Source organism: Rutidosis leptorrhynchoides, chromosome 4 (genome assembly GCF_046630445.1).
Source record: "Rutidosis leptorrhynchoides isolate AG116_Rl617_1_P2 chromosome 4, CSIRO_AGI_Rlap_v1, whole genome shotgun sequence".
Taxonomy (NCBI): domain Eukaryota; kingdom Viridiplantae; phylum Streptophyta; class Magnoliopsida; order Asterales; family Asteraceae; genus Rutidosis; species Rutidosis leptorrhynchoides.
The window spans coordinates 83,527,901-83,554,200 of NC_092336.1; the positions used below are offsets into that span (position 1 = coordinate 83,527,901).

Below are 26,300 nucleotides of genomic sequence, written 5' to 3' on the forward strand. Positions count from 1 at the left end.
CAATAGACCACAAGATTTCATATTTCAATACACATCCCATACATAGAGATAAAAATCATTCATATGGTGAACACCTGGTAACCGACATAAACAAGATGCATATATAAGAATATCCCCATCATTCCGGGACACCCTTCGGATATGATATAAATTTCGAAGTACTAAAGCATCTGGTACTTTGGATGGGGTTTGTTAGGCCCAATAGATCTATCTTTAGGATTCGCGTCAATTAGGGTGTCTGTTCCCTAATTCTTAGATTACCAGACTTAATAAAAAGGGGCATATTCGATTTCGATAATTCAACCATAGAATGTAGTTTCACGTACTTGTGTCTATTTTGTAAATCATTTATAAAACCTGCATGTATTCTCATCCCAAAAATATTAGATTTTAAAAGTGGGACTATAACTCACTTTCACAGATTTTTACTTCGTCGAGAAGTAAGACTTGGCCACTGGTTGATTCACGAACCTATAACAATATATACATATATATCAAAGTATTTTCAAAATATATTTACAACACTTTTAATATATTTTGATGTTTTAAGTTTATTAAGTCAGCTGTCCTCGTTAGTAACCTACAACTAGTTGTCCACAGTTAGATGTACAGAAATAAATCGATAAATATTATCTTGAATCAATCCACGACCCAGTGTATACGTATCTCAGTATTGATCACAACTCAAACTATATATATTTTGGAATCAACCTCAACCCTGTATAGCTAACTCCAACATTCACATATAGAGTGTCTATGGTTGTTCCGAAATATATATAGATGTGTCGACATGATAGGTTAAAACATTGTATACGTGTCTATGGTATCTCAAGATTACATAATATACAATACAAGTTGATTAAGTTATGGTTAGAATAGATTTGTTACCAATTTTCACGTAGCTAAAATGAGAAAAATTATCCAATCTTGTTTTACCCATAACTTCTTCATTTTAAATCCGTTTTGAGTGAATCAAATTGCTATGGTTTCATATTGAACTCTATTTTATGATTCTAAACAGAAAAAGTATAGGTTTATAGTCAGAAAAATAAGTTACAAGTCGTTTTTGTAAAGGTAGTCATTTCAGTCGAAAGAACGACGTCTAGATGACCATTTTAGAAAACATACATTCACTTTGAGTTTAACCATAATTTTTGGATATAGTTTCATGTTCATAATAAAAATAATTTTCTCAGAATAACAACTTTTAAATCAAAGTTTTTCATAGTTTTTAATTAACTAACCCAAAACAGCCCGCGGTGTTACTACGACGGCGTAAATCCGGTTTTACGTTGTTTTTCGTGTTTCCAGGTTTTAAATCATTAAGTTAGCATATCATATAGATATAGAACATGTGTTTAGTTGATTTTAAAAGTCAAGTTAGAAGGATTAACTTTTATTTGCGAACAAGTTTAGAATTAACTAAACTATGTTCTAGTGATTACAAGTTTAAACCTTCGAATAAGATAGCTTTATATGTATGAATCGAATAATGTTATGAACATCATTACTACCTCAAGTTCCTTGGATAAACCTACTGGAAATGAGAAAAATAGATCTAGCTTCAAAGGATCCTTGGATGGCTTGAAAGTTCTTGAAGCAGAATCATGACACGAAAACAATTTCAAGTAAGATTTCCACTCGAAATAAGATTGTTATAGTTATAGAAATTGAATTAAAGTTTGAATATGATTATTACCTTGTATTAGAAAGATAACCTACTGTAAGTAACAAAGGTTTCTTGATCTTGGATGATTACTTGGAATGGATTTAGAAAACTTGGAAGTAAACTTGCAATCTTGGAAGTATTCTTGATTTTATGAAACTAGAACTTTTGGAATTTATGAAGAACACTTAGAACTTGAAGATAGAACTTGAGAGAGATCAATTAGATGAAGAAAATTGAAGAATGAAAGTGTTTGTAGGTGTTTTTGGTCGTTGGTGTATGGATTAGATATAAAGGATATGTAATTTTGTTTTCATGTAAATAAGTCATGAATGATTACTCATATTTTTGTAATTTTATGAGATATTTCATGCTAGTTGCCAAATGATGGTTCCCACATGTGTTAGGTGACTCACATGGGATGCTAAGAGCTGATCATTGGAGTGTATATACCAATAGTACATACATCTAAAAGCTGTGTATTGTACGAGTACGAATACGGGTGCATACGAGTAGAATTGTTGATGAAACTGAACGAGGATGTAATTGTAAGCATTTTTGTTAAGTAGAAGTATTTTGATAAGTGTCTTGAAGTATTTCAAAAGTGTATGAATACATATTAAAACACTACATGTATATACATTTTAACCGAGTCGTTAAGTCATCGTTAGTCGTTACATGTAAGTATTGTTTTGAAACCTTTAGGTTAACGATCTTGTTAAGTGTTGTTAACCCAATATTTATAATATCAAATGAGATTTTAAATTATTATATTATCATGATATTATGATGTATAAATATCTCTTAATATGATATATATACATTAAATGTCGTTACAACGATAATCGTTACATATATGTCTCGTTTCAAAATCATTAAGTTAGTAGTCTTGTTTTTACATATGTAGTTCATTGTTAATATACTTAATGATATGTTTACTTATCATAATATCATGTTAAATATATATATATCCATATATATGTCATCATATAGTTTTTACAAGGTTTAACGTTCGTGAATCACCGGTCAACTTGGGTGGTCAATTATCTATATGAAACCTATTTCAATTAATCAAGTCTTAACAAGTTTGATTGCTTAACATATTGGAAACACTTAATCATGTAAATAATAATTTCATTTAATATATATATAAACATGGAAAAGTTCGGGTCACTACAATATACCAATAGTACATACATCTAAAAGCTGTGTATTGTACGAGTACGAATACGGGTGCATACGAGTAGAATTGTTGATGAAACTGAACGAGGATGTAATTGTAAGCATTTTTGTTAAGTAGAAGTATTTTGATAAGTGTCTTGAAGTCTTTCAAAAGTGTATGAATACATATTAAAACACTACATGTATATACATTTTAACTGAGTCGTTAAGTCATCGTTAGTCGTTACATGTAAATATTGTTTTGAAACCTTTAGGTTAACGATCTTGTTGAATGTTGTTAACCTATTGTTTATTATAACAAATGAGATGTTAAATTTTTATATTATCATGATATTATGATATATAATATATCTTAGTATGATGTATATACAGTTAAATGTCGTTACAACGATAATCGTTACATATATGTCTCGTTTCGAAATCATTAAGTTAGTAGTATTATTTTTACATATGTATTTCATTGTTAATACACTTAAATATATATTTACTTATCATTTAACATAATTAACCAAGTGTATCAATATCTTAATATGATTCATATGTACCTAGCAAGACGTTGTTATAACGATAATCGTTATATATATCGTTTTTGAGTTTCTTAAATTAATAGTCTCATTTTTATGTATATAACTCATTGTTAAAATACCTAATGAGCTACATACTTATAATAAAATCATGTTAACTATATATATAACCATATATATGTCATCGTATAGTTTTTACAAGCTTTAACGTTCGTGAATCACCGGTTAACTTGGGTGGTCAATTGTCTATATGAAACCTATTTCAATTAATCAAGTCTTAACAAGTTTGATTGCTTAACATGTTGGAAAAACTTAATCATGTAAATAACAATTTCATTTAATATATATATAAACATGGAAAAGTTCGGGTCACTACAATTTATATATACTCCCATTAATATTTTGAAGCTTCATGCTTTTTTTTTTATCTTTCCGACTTTAAATCAAGCGAATAATGGTCCAGAATTCGTAGGTATGAATTTTTTGATGAACATAACTAATGTTGTAAGAAAGAAATTGTAATGGCACGATCTTGATTTTTCAAATTACTAGAATTCAAAGGAAAAGATAGAACTATCAAAAGAATATGTTCCTGATATATTTAGAGATTAGATAGAATGTAAGAGTCGTGTAACATGGCACATGATGACGGTATGATCTGTGAACCTTTATCACGTTCCATTAAAAACTCAGCATGACTTACTGTAATATAATCACATTGATCAAGTGTCATTATATTATACTAACTCATGCTTCAATTCCCAACATTACTTCAAACATCCATTTTATGAATTTTCAGATTTTCGAAACTAAAATAGTTTCTTTTATGATGTAACACAGATAGCGCGAAAAGATGAATGATTTCAGATAAGAATAGTTATGAAGATATCTTCAGAAATATCAAAGATATTTATAATGAAAGATATGATAATATCTTAGAATTTCTAATATCAATGGATGGTGAAGAAGATTTGTCTGTGAAGGTTTAGAGTCAGGAGCAATGTATTCGTTAATAACTTCAGTAGACACTGAATCATTTGGATTCTTCGAAGGCACGTAGTCTTTGTGATTTGTTCACAGCCTTCTTCATAGTTTGCTCAATCCGTTGTGCTTTTTCCAACACATTACTCTTTATCATCCAACTTTCGACTGTTAAGGTCGTTTATAGTTTTTGCTACTTCATCAGCATTTTTCCAAAATTCGGAGGACTAGTTTCACAGTTTGGGGTGTTTTTCAAAAACTTCACATTCGAAGTAAGTAAATCTAGGAGATAGACATTATATGTATATATATAACTGTTGGCGTAGAATTGCTGCGAGATTTAAAATACTGATTGCTAATTCCCGGTAGTTGGTATGGCAATTATTGTTACAAGATGTAGATGAGTACATGATAGGGTTTCTATGAGTATAATGATTTTTCAAAACATCAAGGATAAATGAAGTTGTTGGTAAATTTACTGCTAATGTGGTGGAACATGAAAGGTTCCCCAGTAACAAGAACGTATATGTCAAGGTTACAATAAAGTTAATCTGAAAAATCTAAGTTGACTGGTTGGAAGTGTGATAAAACTGAATACTTTGAAAGGGATTTGCAAGATTATTTTCGGTAATTACAATGCTAAAGGATCTTGCACAGTTTTGAAGTCAAAGTATAGCTTTGAAAGATGTAGAGATCTAAGAATGATGTTTTCTGTTAAATCTTGGCTTGGATTCTGATTTTTCAAAATCAGAATATGTAATCAAATTTGAATGTGAATGGGTGTTTTGATTTATAGGAAAGAATGTATATCGTTATGAAAGTAGTGAGTATAGTTGATGATTTGTTAAATCAGAATCGAAGAATGTAATATATTAATTGTGAATTTATATATCTCTCGGATATTACCTACCCGTTAAAATATTCTCACCATTAATAGTTTGTACAAAAGGATTTTTCTTAATTACAATCTTTATGAAAATATACCTACATATATATTTTCCTTAGATGTAATCATGGATTTAATGAGTTAACATAATATTAATCTCATCTGGTTTTTGACTAGGACTAGAATATATAATCTCTAAAACTTTTAGAAACTACATATTCTCTGCAAAATATTTCTTCGATGAAGTTATGAATCAATACTTCATCGTTTGTTGTTGTTGGTATTCCTTGGTATCTATGGGGTGTATGACGTTGATGTTCGATGTACAGATTGTGATGTTGAGGTATGGAATGCGGATGTTGTTGTTGGTGGTGGTGATGGTACTGTTGCTGTCGGTGCTGCTGCTGGTGCTTGTAACCTTTGTACCATGTTCTCCAAAGCCACTACCCGAGCGCGAAGCTCGTTGACTTCTTCTATTACACCGGGATGATTGTCGGTTCGGATGAGCGGGTGAATGAGATTCAGAATTTGAGATAGTATATTATCATGACGAGATACTCTGGAAATAAGAGAGAAAATGGTGTCTCGAACAGGTTCGCCGGTAAGTGCTTCAGGTTCTTCGCCAAGAGGGCAATGTGGTGGATGGAAGGGATCACCTTCTTCTTGTCTCCAATGACTAAGTAGGCTACGAACCCATGCCCAATTCATCCAGAATAGGTGATGGCTGATTGGTTGATCCATTTCGGTTACACTGTCTTCGGAATTCAGGTGAATATCCATATCGGAATAGCTGTCGGAGTTTAAGGAATTTAAACTAGATACGGGATCCATCTTGTATAATTAGGGAGATGATTTTTGATATGAATTAGATTATAGAATTTAGTTTGGTATTCTTCAATACATAATTTACATATGTATATATAATACCAAATTCCATAAATCACGGAGAAGTTTTCGGAAGATGTCAGGAAAAGTTTACAGTAACAGATACGCTAATATATGAATTTTTGTCTATACACTATTTATGCAATAAATGCAGGAAAACGTGTCTAGACTTAAGAATGATAAGCATGTAATTTCCGACAAGAAATGATAAGCAAAACTTTTAAAATGCAGACACGGTCGAAGTCCAGACTTACAAATGCATCTTTACAACTATCAGTTAGACACACACATGCAAGACCTGGTTCGCTAGGACCAACGCTCTGATACCAACTGTGACGATCGCTCCAAATCCATATGGACGAACACGTCATTCATCGATTTCATTGCGAGGTATTTGACCTCTATATGATACGTTTAGTAAATATTGCATTCTTTTAAAAAGGTACACCATAAATGAATATTTAATCAAAGGTTTTCGACATCTGATGATTTCTACATATAGACAATCACCGTAATATAATAGTTTATATTAGTACTTCCGTTGACAATGCAGTCAAAATAAGATACATGGTGATGATTTGGTGAATGCAACATTTCCTCGAAAAATATGCCATGTAAGACTCCATGCACATAGCTTGTCTAACATACAAGCAAACAACGAAAGACTTCCAGGAAACCTGAGAATAAACATGCTAACAAGTGTCAACACGAAGGTTGGTGAGTTCATAGTTTTAATGTTGCGCATAATCTGTATATAAAGGTGAATCACAAGTTTTCAGTTATTTCATCCAGAAACGTTTATCAAAATATTCTACAAAATTGAGCACCCTGGTAACTAAACTTTAACGTTATAATAAGTACCCCTGTTTTAACATACATGCAACCAACATGTACAATACACGCAAACCAACGTGTACTAAACTCAAATAGCATACGTCTGTTTTATAGTTCAGGCTAGGGTTTCTATACCTGGAACAGATGGGGATGTCAAGCCCTATGGATCCATATACTACTACTCGCGCCCACCAGTTCTTGTAACTGGCAGTTATTAGTTACTAAAGCTAAGGGATTTTCGGTTTAAACTCAGTGTAGAATTTAGTATGTACTTGTATCCATTGCGTGTAAAATAAATTGCATGTATTCTCAGCCCAAAAATATAGATTGCAAAAGCAATTAAAAAGGGAGCAAATGAAACTCACTTTAGCAGCACATAAAGTCGTTCACCGAAATGTGACCGAAACTTGGAATACCATATAACCGTAGATCTCAACCTAGAGAACATATGTTGGTCAATAAATGTCTATCAAGCTAGGTCAGGTCATAGTGTATCACAATCCTAATGCTCGAGATCGACATACAAAAGTTATCAACAGTCATTTCAAAAGGTCAATTTTGACAATAGTTCAACAAAACGAGACGTACCTTATATAAGGATTCATTTACTCGGTTGGTAATATTCAAAAATCCAATTTATCAATCTTACAAACAAGTTGTTTAAATATTAATTGCAGATTCAAAAGCAATTCCAATTAACGTCAATCATAATTCAGTTGACCATATCTTTTGATTCGTTCATCGAAATTACGCGATTTCTAAATGAAAAGTTATTGATTTTTCGCCAGCTTTCCAAAAACATGCATATCATATACCTTTTATCAGTAATATATGTATTTAATTCGTGATTCATCATAAACTGTTTAACAACGAAATTTAGCATACAAGCATGCATAAACATATATACTCGAGCACTAGTCAGGGATGCACTATTAATATATAAAAGATAAGATATGAATGCTCACGTATCAATATTGTGATTCGATATTGCAGGAAAGTACGTAGACACAACAGAGATTATAAACACTAGGTTTGACATGCGAACAGTACCCATGAATATTACCCATAACCTCCATAGCTATAACCCATAGTTTCCTTAGCTCTATCCCGTTTGAAAACCAGTTTTGAAAGTGACACGCTCATTACCTCGTCGTAGTATTTTATGTATAAATAATAATAATACTAATACTACTAATAATGATAAGATTAATAATAATATTAATCTTAATAATAATAATAATAATAATAATAATAATAATAATAATAATAATAATAATAATAATAATAATAATATATACATAGAGAGAGATATCGAGAGATATAGATTGATAAAACTGGAACCAGATCGAGTGCTTTTATAGCACAATTTGTCACCAGCTCCCCCATGCGATCGCATGGGTTTGATGAGCATTGGCCATGCAATCGCATGGCCTATTAATCCAGCTCAGGAATGTTTAACTTCTAGTTTGTCGACATATTATTTAATTATAAATATAAAATATTTAATTTATATAATTAATTATATATTATATTAAATTCACATGCATAGTTGACTTGAAATTTTTGTTCCGATAAGTCGTACGTCGTCACTCGACTTATGTCCCGGTTTCGGTTTTTCGAATGTCCTTTCGTACACTTAGAAAACTTGCATTTTACGTTTCGTGTCACGTACCTTTGTCAAAATATAGCCTTAAATTATCCCTAAACTATATCAATCAAAGTATATCTTAAACTTTCGAGTGTTTTGGTCATTTACTTCTATAAATCATCGTCTCGTAGTATATACATATACATATATATATTTTCATTTTGAAATAGTGTTTTACTGTAGCAAAGTTACTGTAGTAAAGTTTTTTTACTGTAGCAAATAGTGATTTTCGAAAACACTGTAGCTTTTCGGGTATTGTAGCAATTCGAAAATACTGTAGCAAATTAGTGTTTTACTGGTTCATCTTAAACGTTTTAGTTAACTTATCTAAATATCAATCGAATCAATAATCGAATGTTACTATCGTTTACTAAATAACTTAAAATTATATATATATATATATATATATATATATATATATATATATATATATATATATATATATATATATATATATATATATATTGTTCGTGAATCTTCGAGAACAGTCAAAGAATAATTGATTACATGAATATAATTCCAAAACTTTGAGACTCAACATTACAGACTTTGCTTATCATGTCGAAAATATTAAATCATTTAAAGATAAAGTTTAAATTTGGTCAGAAATTTCCGGGTTGTCACACACACATTATATAAAGCGCGTGATAATTATCCTACGTGTCAAATCCTGACTAATCCTGTCACATGTCAACTTCTCCTTTATTCATGTCAAATGTCACTCTATCAATTATTAGATTTCCTAATTTAATTTAACATACAGATTTTATTACTTGAAATATTATATCATTTTAACATTTAATACTATATTAATACTAACAACTATAAATGTTATGATTATATTAATAATATTATATATATATATATATATTATATTATTATGAAATTGTTTTAGAGACTATTTGAACTATCTCTTTTCAAACAATAAATATTATTAATTATCATATGAGATATAAATTACTTTTATAATAAAATGGATAATATCATAATAACTTTAAATTTATATTAAACTAATACATTAAATTGATATAAATATTGATAATATATATATATATATATATATATATATATATATATATATATATATATATATATATATATATATATGGGCATGATCAGTGGGGAAGTAACCAATCGGGGGGAAGCAAAAATTATTATTTTTTGTTTTTTTTGGAATTTTTTTTTCAGGCATCAAGATCACACGAAAATATGAACATTTAGAAAAGACACTTCGTGATGAATGTTATTATTTAGGCGGGAAAACGATCAACAAAAATAACATTCAAGATAATATTGTTCGTGAAGAATGTTAACGTTTTTTTCTTCTTCATGTTTTGCGAGTTTAGGGTTTAGGGTTTGGTGTTTTGGGTTTATTTCATACACCCAAAACACCAAACCCTAAACCCTAAACCCTAAACCCCAAACCCTAAACTCTAAACCGTTCGTGTTAAAAACTCAATCTAAATCCTAAATCTAAACCCTAAATCTAAACCCTAAATTTCTAAACCCTAATTTCTAAACTCTATAAACCCTAATATCTAAACCCTAATATCTAAATCCTAATATCTAAAACCTCAACATACGCTCGAAAAACACGATAATTGTTATATATTAGTTCTTCGAGCGTTTTTCCGCCAAAATAAAAACATTTATCACAAAGTGTCTTTATTAAATGTTCATATTTTTATCCAATCTATAATGTTCGTAAACAAAGTTTTTTTTTAAAAACGAAAAAAAAAGATTTTGCTTCCCCCCGATTGGTTACTTCCCTCTTGATCATACCACTATATATATATATATATATATATATATATATATATATATATATATATATATATATATATATATATATATATATATATATATAGTCATATATTGAAAATCATTTATAATAGTTTTTAATGTAATAAAAATATAAAATAGATATTTTTTATTAACATTAAAATATTATTTATGAATGACAATATAAAATTCATTCAAAGTTTGCGCATAAATTTAAATTATTACGGTAATATAATGTTTATAAAATATTATATAAACGCACGAGCTCATATTTGTCAATTGAAGTTAAAATGGTTATTTGATAATCCTTATAGATGTTTAGATGTATGTCTGTTCTGCTACGTTTGATTGACATAATGAAATTAGTTTGTACTAAAAACATATATAATTAGAGATGTACATAAAGTATTATTCTTAACCATCAACTTTAAAACAACTTTTTAAGCTCATGTTTGGTGTTTTATCGATTATTCGTAAATTGAAGTTAAAATGATTTTAACGAACGAGCTCATAATCAATGTGTTAGTATTAAATACTAATTTTTTCGATATAAATGTTATTAGTAATAAAATATTTTTTTATTGTAATTGTATTATACATTTAATAAGTATCAATATTAACGTTCTCCACAATTAATTTATATAAATGTCATGTAACGCACGATCTCATAAAACTAGTATATATATACACGTAAAAGTATATAAATGATAAGGTAGATATTATTTTAAAACTTATCGAGTAACAAATTAAGCAAGTTGCAAGATTTGTAATCTTAAACATATATAGAATATAGAATTATCTAAATAGGAAACCGCATATAGTTCTAAAATAAATCTCTCTAACACTATGATACTACCATAATAAATATAAATATACTCCGAAAATATAATCTTATCTTATCTTATCTTATTAAAGTAAAAACACATTTAAGTTAAATTTGATATTTCATTAAACATGTATCCATGGGTAAAATAATCGAAGAAGTAAAAGGCTATGCATAGGCGATCTATGAAGGTTTTATTGTCCCCATTTAATCAAAACCGAAAAAGACACAAAAGTTAATGGAACAGAGACAAACACAATGTGGAACCCTTCACCATTATCAACCATTTTTCATCACAACAATTAAATTTCCCTTTTCATTCTCCATTTAATAATTTATTTATTTTTGTAATTTTTAAATCCCATTTGCATTTCATTCCTGTGGAAGAAGAAAAATAAGGTAACAATCTCAAAACCCCTTCTCAAAGACAAATCTTTCTTGATTTTTACATCTGTTTTGACTCGGTTTCTTGATTCTCGCTTCATGGGTAATCCAAAGTTTTAATCTTTTTATCTAATTTGCATTATGTAATCCCTGTCGTCATCATTCCTCAAATGGGTTTTCAATTTTACGTTAGTTTAATTTATGTTACATTTATCAATGCGTATATTTACTAACGAAAAGATTCAGTGGCGTTGGATCTAGATCCACGACAGATATGTTAATTTTATTGATTATATCATTGTTATTATAATAATGATTAAATGATTAAATAATTAAAAATTAATGATTATTTGTAATAATTTGTTACAATTAGCTGTTGGAATATATATAATTGCTTTTACACTGATTTGGGTTGCTGTGATATCTTTTATTGGGGTTTTAATTGTTTACCTTTTTTTTTTAATTATATATGTTAGGTATGTATGTATGTTCATTGATGAGGGAATAAGGCACATTGCAGATTCTTAGGGTTTAAAGGGAGTTGCTTTCTTGTTGGTGGTGACATTTATGGATTGAAAAAATTGTACTTTATACAATCATGGTTAGTTCATATGAGGAAGATGAATATCGATTTTTCGATGCTCAAGATAGCATCAGTATCGGGTCAATGGACCGATGTTCTGAGCCGGATAATGATTTAGAGACTAATGAGTATCAGTATGATGTTTGGGCTATGGCCCCTACAAGTGTTCACCAAAGGAAGAACACTTTTCTTAAATTAATGGGTTTAAGTTATGAAGATCAAGTTAATGAAGACAATGCGATTGTTGAGGTGATCGAAGATAGGATCGCTCAGACAAGTGGAACTGTGTTAAGAACAGCTATCGAAGAAGAAGATTCTTCGTTAAGTACATCTAATTCGTGTTCCCCAAGAATTCAAGATTCTGATGATGAAGAAAATGTAGTTAAGTTAATGACCCGATCAGAAGTTGTGTCGGCCCCAGTGATTCAGAAACTTGTAGATAGACACATTAAGGTTGCTGACTCTATGTCTAAAACGATGAACAGAGTAAAGGGTCAATTTTTAGGTAGTTTAAGGTCAATGGCAAGTAATATTGCTCATAGGAATGGAAGCAATGGTAGTTCTAAGTCTCTTGAAAACGGGTCGACCCATTGGGCGAAAGTGAAACGGGTCAGAGTACATCAAAATAAGAAGAGATTGAAAGAATTGTCTGCTGTATTTATTGGTCAAGATATTCAAGCCCATCAAGGTTCAATTTTGACCATGAAATTTAGTCTTGATGGGCGGTATCTTGCTAGTGCTGGTGAAGATGCAGTTGTTCGGGTTTGGAAAGTTGTGGAAGATGAAAGATCGAATGAGATTGATATCCCAGAAGTCGACCCGTCTTGTTTATACTTCAGTGTGAATAATCTTTTCGAATTAGCACCTTTGATGGCTGAAAAACAGAAAATTAGCAAGCTGAAAAGCTTGAAAAAGACCAAATCTTCCGCTTGTGTTATCTTCCCTCCTAAAATATTTCGTATATTGGAGAAGCCCGTTCACGAGTTTTGTGGACACAAAGGGGACGTCCTTGATCTCTCTTGGTCCAAAGATAATGTAAGTAAAGTAGATACTTATTGACTTAGGTCTTATTTCTTTACGCCCGCTGATTTTTTTTTTACTGCAGACTGTTTGTTTTTCTAAAGACATAAGATAAAAATAATGGCTTCTTTTGTCTGCAAGTCTATAGACTTAGAAATATGCTTCTCACTGTTGCTGACACAAAAACAAAAAGTCTTTGTGTTGCAGATCTTCATAAAAAAACATCTTAAAAACATCTTTAGACACAGATCTTCATTAAAAAAACATCTTAAAAACAATTATTACATAATTATAATGTAATTCTTTTGGTACCGTGTGACTGAAATTACTCATGTTTTTGGCTTTTATTCTTGTAGCTTCTTTTATCATCATCGGTGGATGAAACTGTTCGATTATGGAGAGTTGGGAGTGATTGTTGCCTTAAAGTCTTCCGACACAATAACTACGTGACATGTGTTCAGTTCCAGCCTACGGACGAAAATTATTTTATAAGCGGTTCGATTGATGGAAAAGTTAGGATTTGGTCGGTGTCTGGTTGCCAGGTTGTCGATTGGATCGACGTACGAGAAATAGTCACCGCTGTAGCTTATAGTCCTGATGGAAAGGTTCGACTTTTTTCCTTTTTCTGTTTATTCAATGTGAATGTAAATACGTTACTAATAAAACTCAGTTTTCTTGTTTCAGGGTGGTGTTATTGGATCCATAACTGGCTGTTGCAATTTCTTTAGCATATCAGGTAACACTCGTTTTTGATCAGTCATCAATTCATCATAATGTATGTCTCAGTTTCTTGATGGTCAAAGTAACTCTTTTGTGCCTTATATTTTATTTTCAGGAAACTGCTTCCAGTTAGAAGCTTCGGTTTTGTTAAATAGTAAAAAGAAGTCACCTTGCAAGAGGATAACTGGCTTTCAGGTATATGTTCTTGGTTTCGGTTCAGTGGTTGGCTAAATTTAGTAATCGGTGTGACTGAATTGCTTTGAAATTAATTTCTATTTCTTAAAAAACATCTAAAAGACAATTTCATCTGTAGTTTGTTTTCAGTTTGTCATTTCAATAACAATATCGTTTTATACGTTTTCGGACTGTTATAAATAAAAGTTACATAACCTGAATCAACTAATCCACAAGTAAGGGTGTGTTTGATTACCTTTTAATTAAATGGTTTAGTGCTTCGGCGCGTTTGTTGTAGACCTCCGAATGACATATGGTGTTGAATGGCTAAGCATTTTCAGTGTTGAACCATTTAAAGTCGAAATATTCTCTTAACCATTAAGCACTTAAATTTTATGTAATATTGTCTTTCAATTATATCAAGAAGACTATATTGTTAATAACTATATTGTTTTTTAGTTCAGGCAAAAGGTTAATAAATTGATTTTACATTATTCACATTGTTCATTAAAAATGATTATCAGTTCAATTATATCAAGAAGACTATATTGTTAATAACTATATTGTTTTTTAGTTCAGGCAAAAGGTTAATAAATTGATTTTACATTATTCACATTGTTCATTAAAAATGATTATCAGGTTATTGTCATTCAAAATAATTAATTTCATTCAAAACCTTTGAATTATTCAGATACGCACCCTAAATGTGTCGAAACTACCAGATCAAATTTAGTTGTGAATACTAATTCGCATTCCCTTTTACAGTTCTGCCCACATGATTCAAGTAAAGTTATGGTCACTTGTGCCGATTCCCACGTCAGAATTCTTGATGGTCCCACCGTTATCGGCAAATTCAGAGGCCAACGAAATGCTGGAAATCCATTTTGTGCGTCGTTCACTTCTGACGGGAAACATATAGTTTCAGCGAGCGAGGACTCCAATGTATATGTTTGGAACTTTGAAGGACCTTCCAGTTTTCGACAAAAAACAGTCAGATCGTATGAATGTTTCTCTGCTGGTGCCTCAGTCGCGTTACCCTGGTCTGGGCTAAAAGTTCAAACGAACCCGTTGCCACCATGTTACTTCTCATTGGGTCGAGATTACTTTCTAGAGTCGGGTCCAAAAGGTTCTGCAACCTGGCCCGAAGAAAAGCTTCCTTCTGACATGATGATGACATCACCGTTATGTAAATCCAGATACAAATTCTTTAAATCTTCTTGCCAGAGCTCGTACAATTGTCACACTTGGGGAATGGTGATCGTGACCGCAGGATGGGATGGACGGATCAGATCGTTTCTCAATTATGGGCTACCAGTAACTGTGTGAAATTGGTTAAGTCTTTTATGGAATGAACATAACAAGACCATCAAATTTAATCATTTGGTACAATGAAAACAGCCATTTGATTGAGGGATTGTATGAATTGCTTATTCGAGAAAGTTATGTCTGCTGGCCCCCGGGGTGGATATGGAGTTATCAAGGACGATGGGGTATACCGAAGATGCTGTGTATCCAAATAGTGGGCCCCGATGGTGGTTGAGACTTTAAGGAGATAGGGGCTAAAATGGCAGTACAGTGTGAATGATTGAGTACGAAGTGGGGTCGAAGCTAAACGATGAAATGGGTAACAAAGGTGTTTTATGTGCCAATAGCTTTACTTTTAATTTTAAGCTTTGTTCTGATAAAAATAGGGGGTAAAAAGAAAAGGATGTTGACGACTTTAGTAGAACATTAAGAGGGTAATGTTATCTTTTACTTTTACTAACAAAATTGTGATATGGTTTTTGGCATTCTGTATTTTGATGCCACCCAGTCATTAGTATGGAGAGTAGGTCCAATGTACATAATTGCCACTTTTATAGTTTCCATTTGTGTGTATATTTTTAACTCTAACGGTTCTTTTGCAAATGGTACCAAATTTGATAAAAGATGTCACATTATTATTACTATATGTTCATTTTTCATCAAAGCTTTAAGAGAGGAAGCACTAGACTGTAATCCCCATTATTTCCATATGATATCCAAAAAATAAAAAGTAGGGAATGAATAACAAGAACTAACACGTAAACAAGGAATCAACTTGAATGACGCCCAAATCTAATCTTAATCAAAGGAAATTCTCTCTCTCTCTTATAAAATGTCTCAAATTAATTTTTACTTTTGTGAATAAATGAAAGTTATAATTACAAAATGCATATTGAAAATTATACAGATCTTTTATAAAATAAATATAAAATCATAAGGATGGCTCACGTGTTACCGCAGTAAATAATTTAGCTTTATATCTTAAACATTGTTTCATAATAGACAATAGAGAAGACCAACGTATTGCGGCAGGAAATTGTTTGCAATACATGGTTCTGTTATATACATTCAACACTCTTTCAGTTGTTTGTAATTACAATGCATTTTAAGAATTGGCACAAACCTTTTATAAATTGAATATACTCTAAAGAAGTTGAAATTCTTCTTTTTTTTTTTTTTTTAAATAAGGGCTTTTGACTAAAAAGAAAGAAAAGATAAAGAAAACTGTAAACCGACAATGTTTAGAATCTAAACGACATGGTGTAAAACTCAAGGACCAAATTCATGTTCACTTTTAGTATATCCAATGATAATTAGGCAAACTTCTTTTTTCATATAAAATAATTTATATATGTAGGGTCAAAATAGATAAAACAAAGTGGTAAAAATGTTGTCAAAAATAAAGTGTGACGATAACATTTCTTAAAGTGCGTTCTTTTTATCCCGGTAGAAATAAATTTGAGACGTGAAGTATATTCTTAGGGTGCATTTGATAAAATAAAATGATTAACCGCTGAGTAATTTAAAATCTGAATAATTTGAATTTGATTTTAAAAGATAATAATTTATTTACTAATCTGAATGAACACTCTATAATACTCCGTATAAAATTACAGTTAATGCATGAATAATTTAAAAATATATATAATTATTTAATTAGTGTTCTGAATATAATTTGAACTCGATAATTAAGGTACTTAATAGTTAAGAAATAATTTACATTCAAAATGATATATATTTCACTCAACATCGTTTGTGATTGATAGGTTATAGTGTTATACAAACAAATGAAAGATTAAACATTTGGCATTAAATCATTCTATCACTCACTGTTGCAAAACACCCTGTCTCGAGTTGTTTTTGGTAACTAGTTTGTTCCGTCTCGAAGAAAACCGTTTAATATGACAGTCAACGATCAAAATTCGGGTAAAGTTGAAAAAAATCAGGTCAAAGTCTCTGAAAATTTGAAAAAGCCGGAAAGTCGGTAAAATCGGTCAAATTTGTCGTATTTTAGTTTAAATTTTCTGTATTATATTAACGGTGATAGCGATTATGGTGTCACAACCCAACAAGTTTGTGGCCCAACCCACTAAGATTATGACCCAATTAAGAGTTTTAACCCAAGAACCTCATGGAAGGCCCAAGAACATCATGGAAGCTCCCTGAAACTTTCCCATGAGTTCTTCCATGGAATGGTACGGAATGTTCATGGAAATATCTATCTCCATGTATATACTTGAAGTTTCTAGTACTTAGATCCTAACCATTGATTTGGATTAATCTTAGCCAAGTTTCTAGTACTTAGATCCTAACCATTGATTTGGATTAATCTTAGCCATCCATTTTGTGTTAGGAGTAGTATAAATAGGGGTGGTCTCATTTGACACACCATACCTCAAATCTCAAACATTCTCTCTTGTAAAGCATTCTCAAGCAATATAAGTATTTTCTTCAATTCCACTTGTTCTATAATATTTTCTCTTTTGGTTACTTGAATCGTTATAAGGTCAGAGTAAGGCTGACTTAGTAGAGACTAAGTGCCGCACGTGAGCTTATCGAGATAAGTCCGTGACATATGGTATCAAGAGCAAGGTCGATTCAAGGAGATGGCAACCGAGACCGAGAAGAATGTGAGCGCAACAAGTGGTGTGATGGGTGATGAGACTCGTGGTCGGGTAGAGACTCGCCAAGGAGCCAAGAAGAACCGAGGTACGTCCAAAGACTTTGTCGCAAACTTGGACAAGAGGATCATGGATGTAGAGACATCCATGGACGACGTGAAAGCAAAGGTCGAAGACGTCCACCAACGTTTGGATGGTTTGGACGGGGACTTTGACGAATTGAAAGATGATTGCAAGAGTGCAATCAACGTGCTAGACGTTGACATGCGACGTGAGATCCATGACTTAAAGGGTATGCTCATGGGTGAGATTACGAAGTTGCGAGGCGAAATGGAGGGGGAGGTCTCCACTATTCACCAACGCCTCGTGGATTTACAAACCAACATGAACTCTTGTTTGAGATTCATGGCTAGTGGGGGTGGCAACACTGGATGCAATGCTCTGAAGGTGGACGTTCCTAAGCCGTCACCGTTCGTGGGGAAGCGGGAAGCCCGAGCGGTTGATGATTTTATATGGGAGATGGAACAATACTTGGAGGGAGTCAACATAGTGGATGATGCAACGAAGATCAAGACGGCAACCCGTTACCTGAAGGATACCGCAGCATTATGGTGGCGTCGTCGATATGGAGATATCGAGAAAGGTACGGTTACTATTGATACTTGGGATGATTTCCTTACTGAACTTAAGAATCAATTCTACCCCAAGAATGCTCAAAAGGATGCGATGAGTCGTCTACGTAAATTATATCATTCCGGAACGATTCGGGAGTATATTAAAGAATTCACGAACCTTAGCCTGGAGGTCCCAGATATTCCCGATGATATTTTTCTCTTCTATTTTCTCGATGGTTTGCAACCTTGGGCTAAAACGGAGTTGGAGAGACGAGGAGTCCAAGACCTTGCCACCGCAATTGCTCAAGCGGAGGCACTAGTCGACCATGCTAATAGGAAAGATTCGTTCAAGTCAAAAGATAAGAAGGTGAGCCATGAGAAAGGTGGGGGAGATAAGCCCACCCAATCAAGGAATGATAATACACGTAAGCCACCAACCGGGAATAACAAGAGCATAAAAACTTCTTACAAGAATGATGGATGTTTCATATGTGATGGACCGCATAGAGCCCGAGATTGTTCGAAGAAAGCTAGCCTTCATGCTATGGAAGCTCAAAAGGCGGGTTGTCAGGATGAGGATGTGTGCATGGGATCGATGCAAATACTCAACGCTATCAAGCCCAAGGTGGTGGTACCCAAAGTAATGGCTAAAGGACTCCAATTCGTGGAAGTTTATGTTCGAGGAAACCGGGTACGAGCTTTGGTAGATACGGGAGCTACTCATAACTTTGTCACCACCGAGGAAGCTAAGAGATTAGGGATTAAAGAGATAAAGGAGGGCGGAATGATGAAGAAGGTGAACGCGAATGCTAAACCGATTAGTGGAGTGGCTAAAGATGTGCAAGTGAAGATTGGAGAATGGGAAGGAACGATTGATCTATCGGTCGTTCCTATAGACGACTTTAAGTTAGTACTTGGGATGGAGTTCCTAGATAAGGTACGCGGTTTCCCTATACCGTTCGCTAACTCACTGTGTATCTTGGATGGTGGGAAAACTTGTATGGTGTCAACCGAACGTGGAAGCAAGAGTGCATCCAAGTCACTTTCGGCCATGCAATTCAAGAAGGGATACAATAAGAACGAGACTTGCTATTTAGCGGTAGCAAGGCAAGAGACGGCCGAAGAAAAGGGAAAACTAGAGGTACCCAAGGAGATTGAGAAAGTCCTTGATGAGTTCAAGGATGTCATGCCCAAGGAGTTACCAAGGAAGCTACCACCTAGGAGGGAGATAGACCATGCGATCGAGTTGGAGCCGGGATCAAAACCACCTTCTAAAGCCCCTTACCGAATGCCCATACCTGAGTTGGAGGAGTTGCGAAGACAACTCAAGGAGTTATTGGATGCGGGATATATCCGTCCCTCAAAAGCCCCTTATGGTGCACCGGTGTTATTTCAAAGAAAGAAGGACGGGTCCTTGCGAATGTGTATAGACTACCGAGCACTGAACAAGGTAACTATCAAGAACAAATACCCAATTTCGCTTATTGCTGATTTGTTCGATCATCTTGGGAAAGCGAGATACTTCAGCAAGTTGGACTTGAGGTAGGGATACTATCAAGTTCGAATTGCCGAAGGAGATGAGGCTAAGACCACATGCGTGACGAGGTATGGCGCTTATGAATTTCTAGCCATGCCCTTTGGTTTAACCAATGCCCCTGCCACATTTTGTACTTTGATGAACAAATTATTCCACCCGTTCCTCGACAAGTTTGTCGTGGTGTACTTGGATGACATAGTCGTGTATAGCGACACCATGGAAGATCATGTGAGGCACTTGAAGCAAGTATTCCAAGTACTAAGGGACAACGAGTTGTATGTGAAGCTAGAGAAATGTTCATTCGGATTAGAGGAGGTGGATTTTCTTGGATACAGAATTAAAAATGGGAAGTTACTCATGGACGGGGCTAAGGTCAAGGCAATTCAAGAGTGGGAGGCACCAACGAAGGTGACTGATTTACGATCTTTCCTTGGTTTAGTAAACTACTATCGTCGTTTTATCAAGGGATACTCGGCGAAAGCGGCTCCATTGACAGAATTGTTAAAGAAGAACAAAGCATGGTTGTGGGATGAGAAATGTCAAACAACATTCGAGGAGTTGAAAGGAGCCGTCATGGAAGAACCGGTGTTGAGACTTCCGGATGTGACCATTCCGTTCGAGTTACACACAGACGCATCGGACTTTGCTATTGGAGGAGTTCTAATGCAAGAAGGTCACCCAATTGCGTTCGAAAGTCGAAAACTTAACGAGGCGGAAAGGAAGTACACTGTGCAAGAAAAAGAGATGACAGCGATTATTCATTGTTTGAGGACATGGAGGCATTATCTTTTGGGATCAAGGTTCGTGATCAAGACGGATAATGTGGCAACGAGTTATTTTCAAACCCAAAAGAAGTTGAGTACCAAACAAGCTCGTTGGCAAGACTTCTTAGCCGAATTTGACTATGTGTTGGAGTATAAGACTGGGAAAGCCAATGTGGTAGCTGATGCCCTAAGTCGTAAGGCGGAGTTTGCAGCGATCACAAAACCACAATTCTTCCTTCAAGATCGTATAAAGGAGGGATTAGAGCATGATCCTATAGCCAAAAACCTTGTTGGATTGGCTCGAGATGGGAAAACTCGAAGGTTTTGGCTCAAGGGTGATCTATTATTCACCAAAGGAGACCGGTTATATGTGCCTAAGTGGGGTGATCTTAGACGGACAATCTTGAAGGAGTGTCATGATTCAAAGTGGGCTGGTCATCCAGGTATCAAGAGGACGCTGGAATTAGCAGAAGGCACTTATTATTGGCCAAGGATGGAAGACGACGTAGAGACGTACGTGCGGACATGCCTAATATGCCAACAAGACAAGATAGAGCAACGCCAACCAAGAGGACTATTACAGCCGCTACCTACACCGAAAGGACCATGGGAGAGTGTTTCCATGGACTTCATTACTTGCTTACCCAAGTCGGAAGGGTGTGGGAGTATTATAGTCGTGGTAGACCGGTTTTCTAAGTATGGTACCTTCATAGCCGCATCATCCGAAGTTACCGCGGATGAAACCACAAAACTATTTTTCAAGAATGTGGTGAAGTATTGGGGGATACCGCATGTGATAGTAAGTGATCGAGATCCGAGGTTCACAGGGCGTTTTTGGACGGAGTTGTTCAAGATCATGGGGACAGACTTGAATTTCTCCACGAGTTTTCATCCCCAAACGGATGGACAGACGGAAAGGGTGAATGCACTATTGGAGCTCTATCTTCGACACTATGTAAGTGCAAATCAACATGATTGGGCTAAGCTTCTTGATATTGCTCAGTTCTCTTATAACATGCAAAGGAGTGAGTCCACGGGCAAGAGTCCTTTTGAGTTGGTGACAGGACGCCAACCTTTGACCCCGAATGCTTTGGCCGCTTCATATAATGGAAGCAGCCCAGCCGCTTATAGAACGATGAAGGAGTGGCACGAACAAGCCGACTTGGCGCGAGCATCACTAGATAAGGCGGCCAAGAAAATGAAGAAATGGGCGGATGAGAAAAGACGACATGTTGAGTTCAAAGTTGGGGACCAAGTGATGGTGAAGCTTTTACCTCAACAATTCAAAACATTTAGGAAGGTGCACAAAGGATTGATCCGGAGATATGAAGGCCCATTCCCGGTAATTGGACGTGTTGGGAACGTATCTTATCGAGTTCAACTACCGCCCAAGTTAAAGATTCATCCAGTCTTCCACGTAAGTTTTCTAAAACCTTATCATGGGGACTAGGAAGACCCAGAACGAGGAGTTTCCAAACGAGCACCAATGGCAGTTGCGACTTCGTTCGATCGTGAAGTGGAAGATATCTTGTTGCATCGAACGGTACGGAGACGAGGTGTGCCGAGCTATAGAGAATACCTAGTTAAGTGGCGTAACTTGCCCGATAGTGAAGCAAGCTGGGAAGCCGAAGACTTATTGTGGCAGTTCACAAACAAAATCAAGAAGTATCACGAGGATCACACGACGAGGACGTCGCGAGCTTAAGTGGGGGAGAATGTCACAACCCAACAAGTTTGTGGCCCAACCCACTAAGATTATGACCCAATTAAGAGTTTTAACCCAAGAACCTCATGGAAGGCCCAAGAACATCATGGAAGCTCCCTAGAACTTTCCCATGAGTTCTTCCATGGAATGGTATGGAATGTTCATGGAAATATCTATCTCCATGTATATACTTGAAGTTTCTAGTACTTAGATCCTAACCATTGATTAGATTAATCTTAGCCATCCATTTTGTGTTAGGAGTAGTATAAATAGGGGTGGTCTCATTTGGCACACCACACCTCAAATCTCAAACATTCTCTCTTGTAAAGCATTCTCAAGCAATATAAGTATTTTTTCTTCAATTCCACTTGTTCTATAATATTTTCTCTTTTGGTTACTTGAATCGTTATAAGGTCCGAGTAAGGCTGACTTAGTAGAGACTAAGTGCCGCACATGAGCTTATCGAGATAAGTCCGTGACAATGGGTACACATTAGTCAATTAAAGTTTTTGAAATTAAAATATGTACACATATATACATTTATATACTTATATATTTAAAAGTCAACTTTAGTCAACGTCCGTCACGACTCCCGTCTCGACCCCATCTCCAAAGTCTCGACCTTTTTAGGACCCGACCGTCTCGACCCCGTCTCACGTCTTTCGCAACCTTGCCATAACGGTGGATAAGCCTTAGCTAGCATACCTATACCTTATACACCTACGTACATGAGCTTGTTTGCTTTCCATCTAATGATGCATTTCTATTTAACTATTAATTCATTAAGTAAAAGCGTTGTTTCTTTGTCACTCAATATGTCAGTTCATAAGCATATGGAATAACGACTTATTACAAATTAAAAGTAAAGAGCCCATTCCCTTTGTACCTCTGTATAGTTCTTAAAATGCTTTCATCACAAGCAATTCCTTCATTACATAGATACTTTTAGATAGTTTGGTTCTTAATTAACTTCACAACAAGCAATTCCCTAATTTAAACAACTTTGACGACAATAAGATAAAGTAAAACTACAATCAGAAACATATAAAGTTGAACAAAAGTAGCATTACAATAGAATCACATCATCAATTATAATAACATTTTCAAGCAATTAACCAAAAAAAGCACATACTTTTGAATATTTAAACGATTAAGGTTGCACAGGAAGAGACTCAACAGATGTAGGAATGTGTACGGAACTATCAGATGCTGCAAGATTCGTAATGATAAGAGGACGATCTTTAGCTTCTTGTTGGTTATCGTGTTCGTCATCAGAATCGTAGGTGTTTACGTTGACGCATGAAAAACGGTCAAGAGAAGCGAAAAACGCAGATGCCACGTTGCTGCCCAACCAATTAGCAAGTCCTTCCAGCTTTTCATATGATACGATGCTTGAATTCTCCATATTTTGTGAATTTATTCGATTCAAATAGATTCAAGTTTTCCTTTTTTAATTAGGATATGAGAACAAGCCCTAGAACAAAGAAAGGGGAAAATGTATAAACCTACCAGGTGGTGGTGTTGTAATTTGAAGTTTTTGAATAGCGTACATTTTAAAGTGACTTGGACAAAAATAGAAACTATTACCGTGTGAGTTAACCTCATTTTTCATCCAAACTAGCGGATAGCTCTTAGTTATTAGCTGTTAGCTGATACCGGAGATTAAAAAGATGCGAGACAGGTCGAGCAGGGGCGAATCTACTATAGCTCGAGTAATTGTACGTGACGCCACAGAAATACGCGATTTAGTAGAAAAACTTTTGAATTTTTAACTAGTGACACCGTTGCATAATGAACATTTTTTTAGTGACGCCACTGAAATAAGACATCTAGTAGAATTTTTTTTTTTGAAGTTTTAACCGGTGACACCATTGACTACCAATCCTAGATCCGTCACCGATCGATGCAGCTGGAACCTTAGAGATTTGCAAGGGTCAAGACGAGATCGTGACATATGTTGACCAACGTTGACCTTTGATATATATTTCAAACATAAATATTTCAAATTTAAGACAAAATTACCGATAATATTTCAAACATAAACATTTAAAATGATAATATTCTAAACATGTTCAATACTTTAAACATAAACGTTTACCTTTAATTTGCAATATTTATATTTATGTTTGAAATATATGTAATATTTTCGGGTGAATTCAACATTTACTAAAAATATGTATATAAAATATCAAAGTTTGTCAACTCATACTTTTTTCATGAACATTGAATATATATATAAAATATTTATGGTAAGATTTTATTATTTTCATGATGATTCATACTTTTTTTTTTACTGATTTATAGGCTGGATGTCTTTTTGGAAGCAATATCTCTATCAATAAAACATTAAGAATGGGGACTCTCTTTACTCTTCTCTTGGAGTGTTTCATTCTGAGTGAAAAAATGACTTATCATTATTCTAGGATATGGTTAGAATTTTCTACACCTTACCTCCCTTATATCTCACTTTTTGTGGAATTGAGCTTTATTGTTGGTGTATCAAAGTTGGTCAACATCCATCTCGACCCCATCTCAGCCATTTTTTTTGTTGGTGACCGTTATTTACCATTGTTTTTTTTACCGTTGTTCACCGTTGTTTTACTATTGTTGATCGTTGCCATTTTTTACCCGTTTTTACATCTGTTGCGACGCTACACTAGTAAATACGTTGTGACTGCCATCCGTGTCGTTTTTTGTAGCATTGTTGATATCTGATAGCTCGTAGTTTTTTAAATTTATTTTAGTGTTTGACAGAATAGTTGCAACTGTTAAAAATGGTTAAAATGACAAAAAAGCTATAAGTTTTTTCTCGACCGCTAATTCTAGTAGCTCTTAGTTTTTTCAATCCGTCTAAAAGATTTAAGCTCTTTTAATGAAGCTTGTATTAAATACGGTCTCTTTTACAAAAGTTAGAAGCTATAAGTTTCTAAAAGCTTCGTGTAAGGAAACTATGAGGTTGATAATACAAGAGTCGTTACGCTCTTTTAAAAAAAATTGGATAAAAGTATTTTTTTTAGATTGTAAAATAAATTATTTACTTTCTAAAAACAATTACTATCAAAAAACTCAATTTAATACGGAGTAGTTTGTGAATAAATTTAATTAATAATGAAAACAAGATTGTCACTAAAAAAACTTTATAACCTGAACTTTAAATATTTAGTATGTTGACCCATTTAAGTTGTAGGTTAATAGATAGATACGAGTAGCTATGAATTATTATGATATAGTTAAAAGATATGAATTTGGTCATGACATACCACTTTTTGTTTCCATATATTTTATACCATCACTAACGCATCGTATTGTAGTAAATTTTGGACCAACACGCCACCAACGCGACGTGCTGGTGGGTTAAAGAAGGCAGCGTGCTGAAAGATGGCACGAAGGAGAAGAGTTGTGTGCTTGGATGTTGGATCGACGTGGTGGTTTTTGGTTGGCTCACTCCCGTTCGTAATCCTCTTCTATTTATTATTTCTTCATTTTTTCTTCTTCATTGTTTTTTTTTTTTTTTTTCTTCTTCGTGATGAGTAGCCATTGTTCTTACAAAGAAGAAATAAGAAAGAAGAAATAAGAAAGAAGATATCAAAGATGAAAGTGTAAGGAATAATGTATTGAATTGAAGGAGTGTGTGATTTTTAGCCATATAAGTTTGGGCAATC

The 26,300-nt window shown here is 33.9% G+C and overlaps 1 protein-coding gene across 2 annotated transcripts; it reads left to right on the forward strand.

Moving 5' to 3' along the window:
* Window positions 1-11,543: 11,543 nt before the first annotated feature.
* LOC139841739 (uncharacterized WD repeat-containing protein C3H5.08c-like) lies at window positions 11,544-15,960 on the forward strand. 2 transcript variants are annotated; one of them, XM_071831944.1, is made up of 6 exons: window positions 11,544-11,610; window positions 12,072-13,213; window positions 13,555-13,803; window positions 13,883-13,934; window positions 14,034-14,113; window positions 14,858-15,960. In XM_071831944.1, the coding sequence occupies exons 2-6, from the start codon at window positions 12,194-12,196 to the stop codon at window positions 15,416-15,418; spliced, it is 1,962 nt and encodes a 653-aa protein (XP_071688045.1). In that variant the 5' UTR covers window positions 11,544-11,610; window positions 12,072-12,193; the 3' UTR covers window positions 15,419-15,960. The 2 variants fall into 2 exon arrangements, with proteins under 2 accessions (XP_071688045.1, XP_071688046.1); XM_071831945.1 differs by having other exon boundaries at window positions 11,560-11,610; window positions 12,116-13,213.
* Window positions 15,961-26,300: the final 10,340 nt, after the last annotated feature.

What these genes read in the sequence shown, in the direction of transcription:
- LOC139841739 (XM_071831944.1), top strand. Translation starts at nt 12,194, where the DNA reads ATGGTTAGTTCATATGAGGAAGATGAATATCGATTTTTCGATGCTCAA. An exon ending in CAATTTCTTTAGCATATCAG is followed by an intron (nt 13,935 to 14,033) that starts GTAACACTCGTT and finishes TTTTATTTTCAG; the next exon opens with GAAACTGCTTCCAGTTAGAA. An exon ending in AGAGGATAACTGGCTTTCAG is followed by an intron (nt 14,114 to 14,857) that starts GTATATGTTCTT and finishes TCCCTTTTACAG; the next exon opens with TTCTGCCCACATGATTCAAG.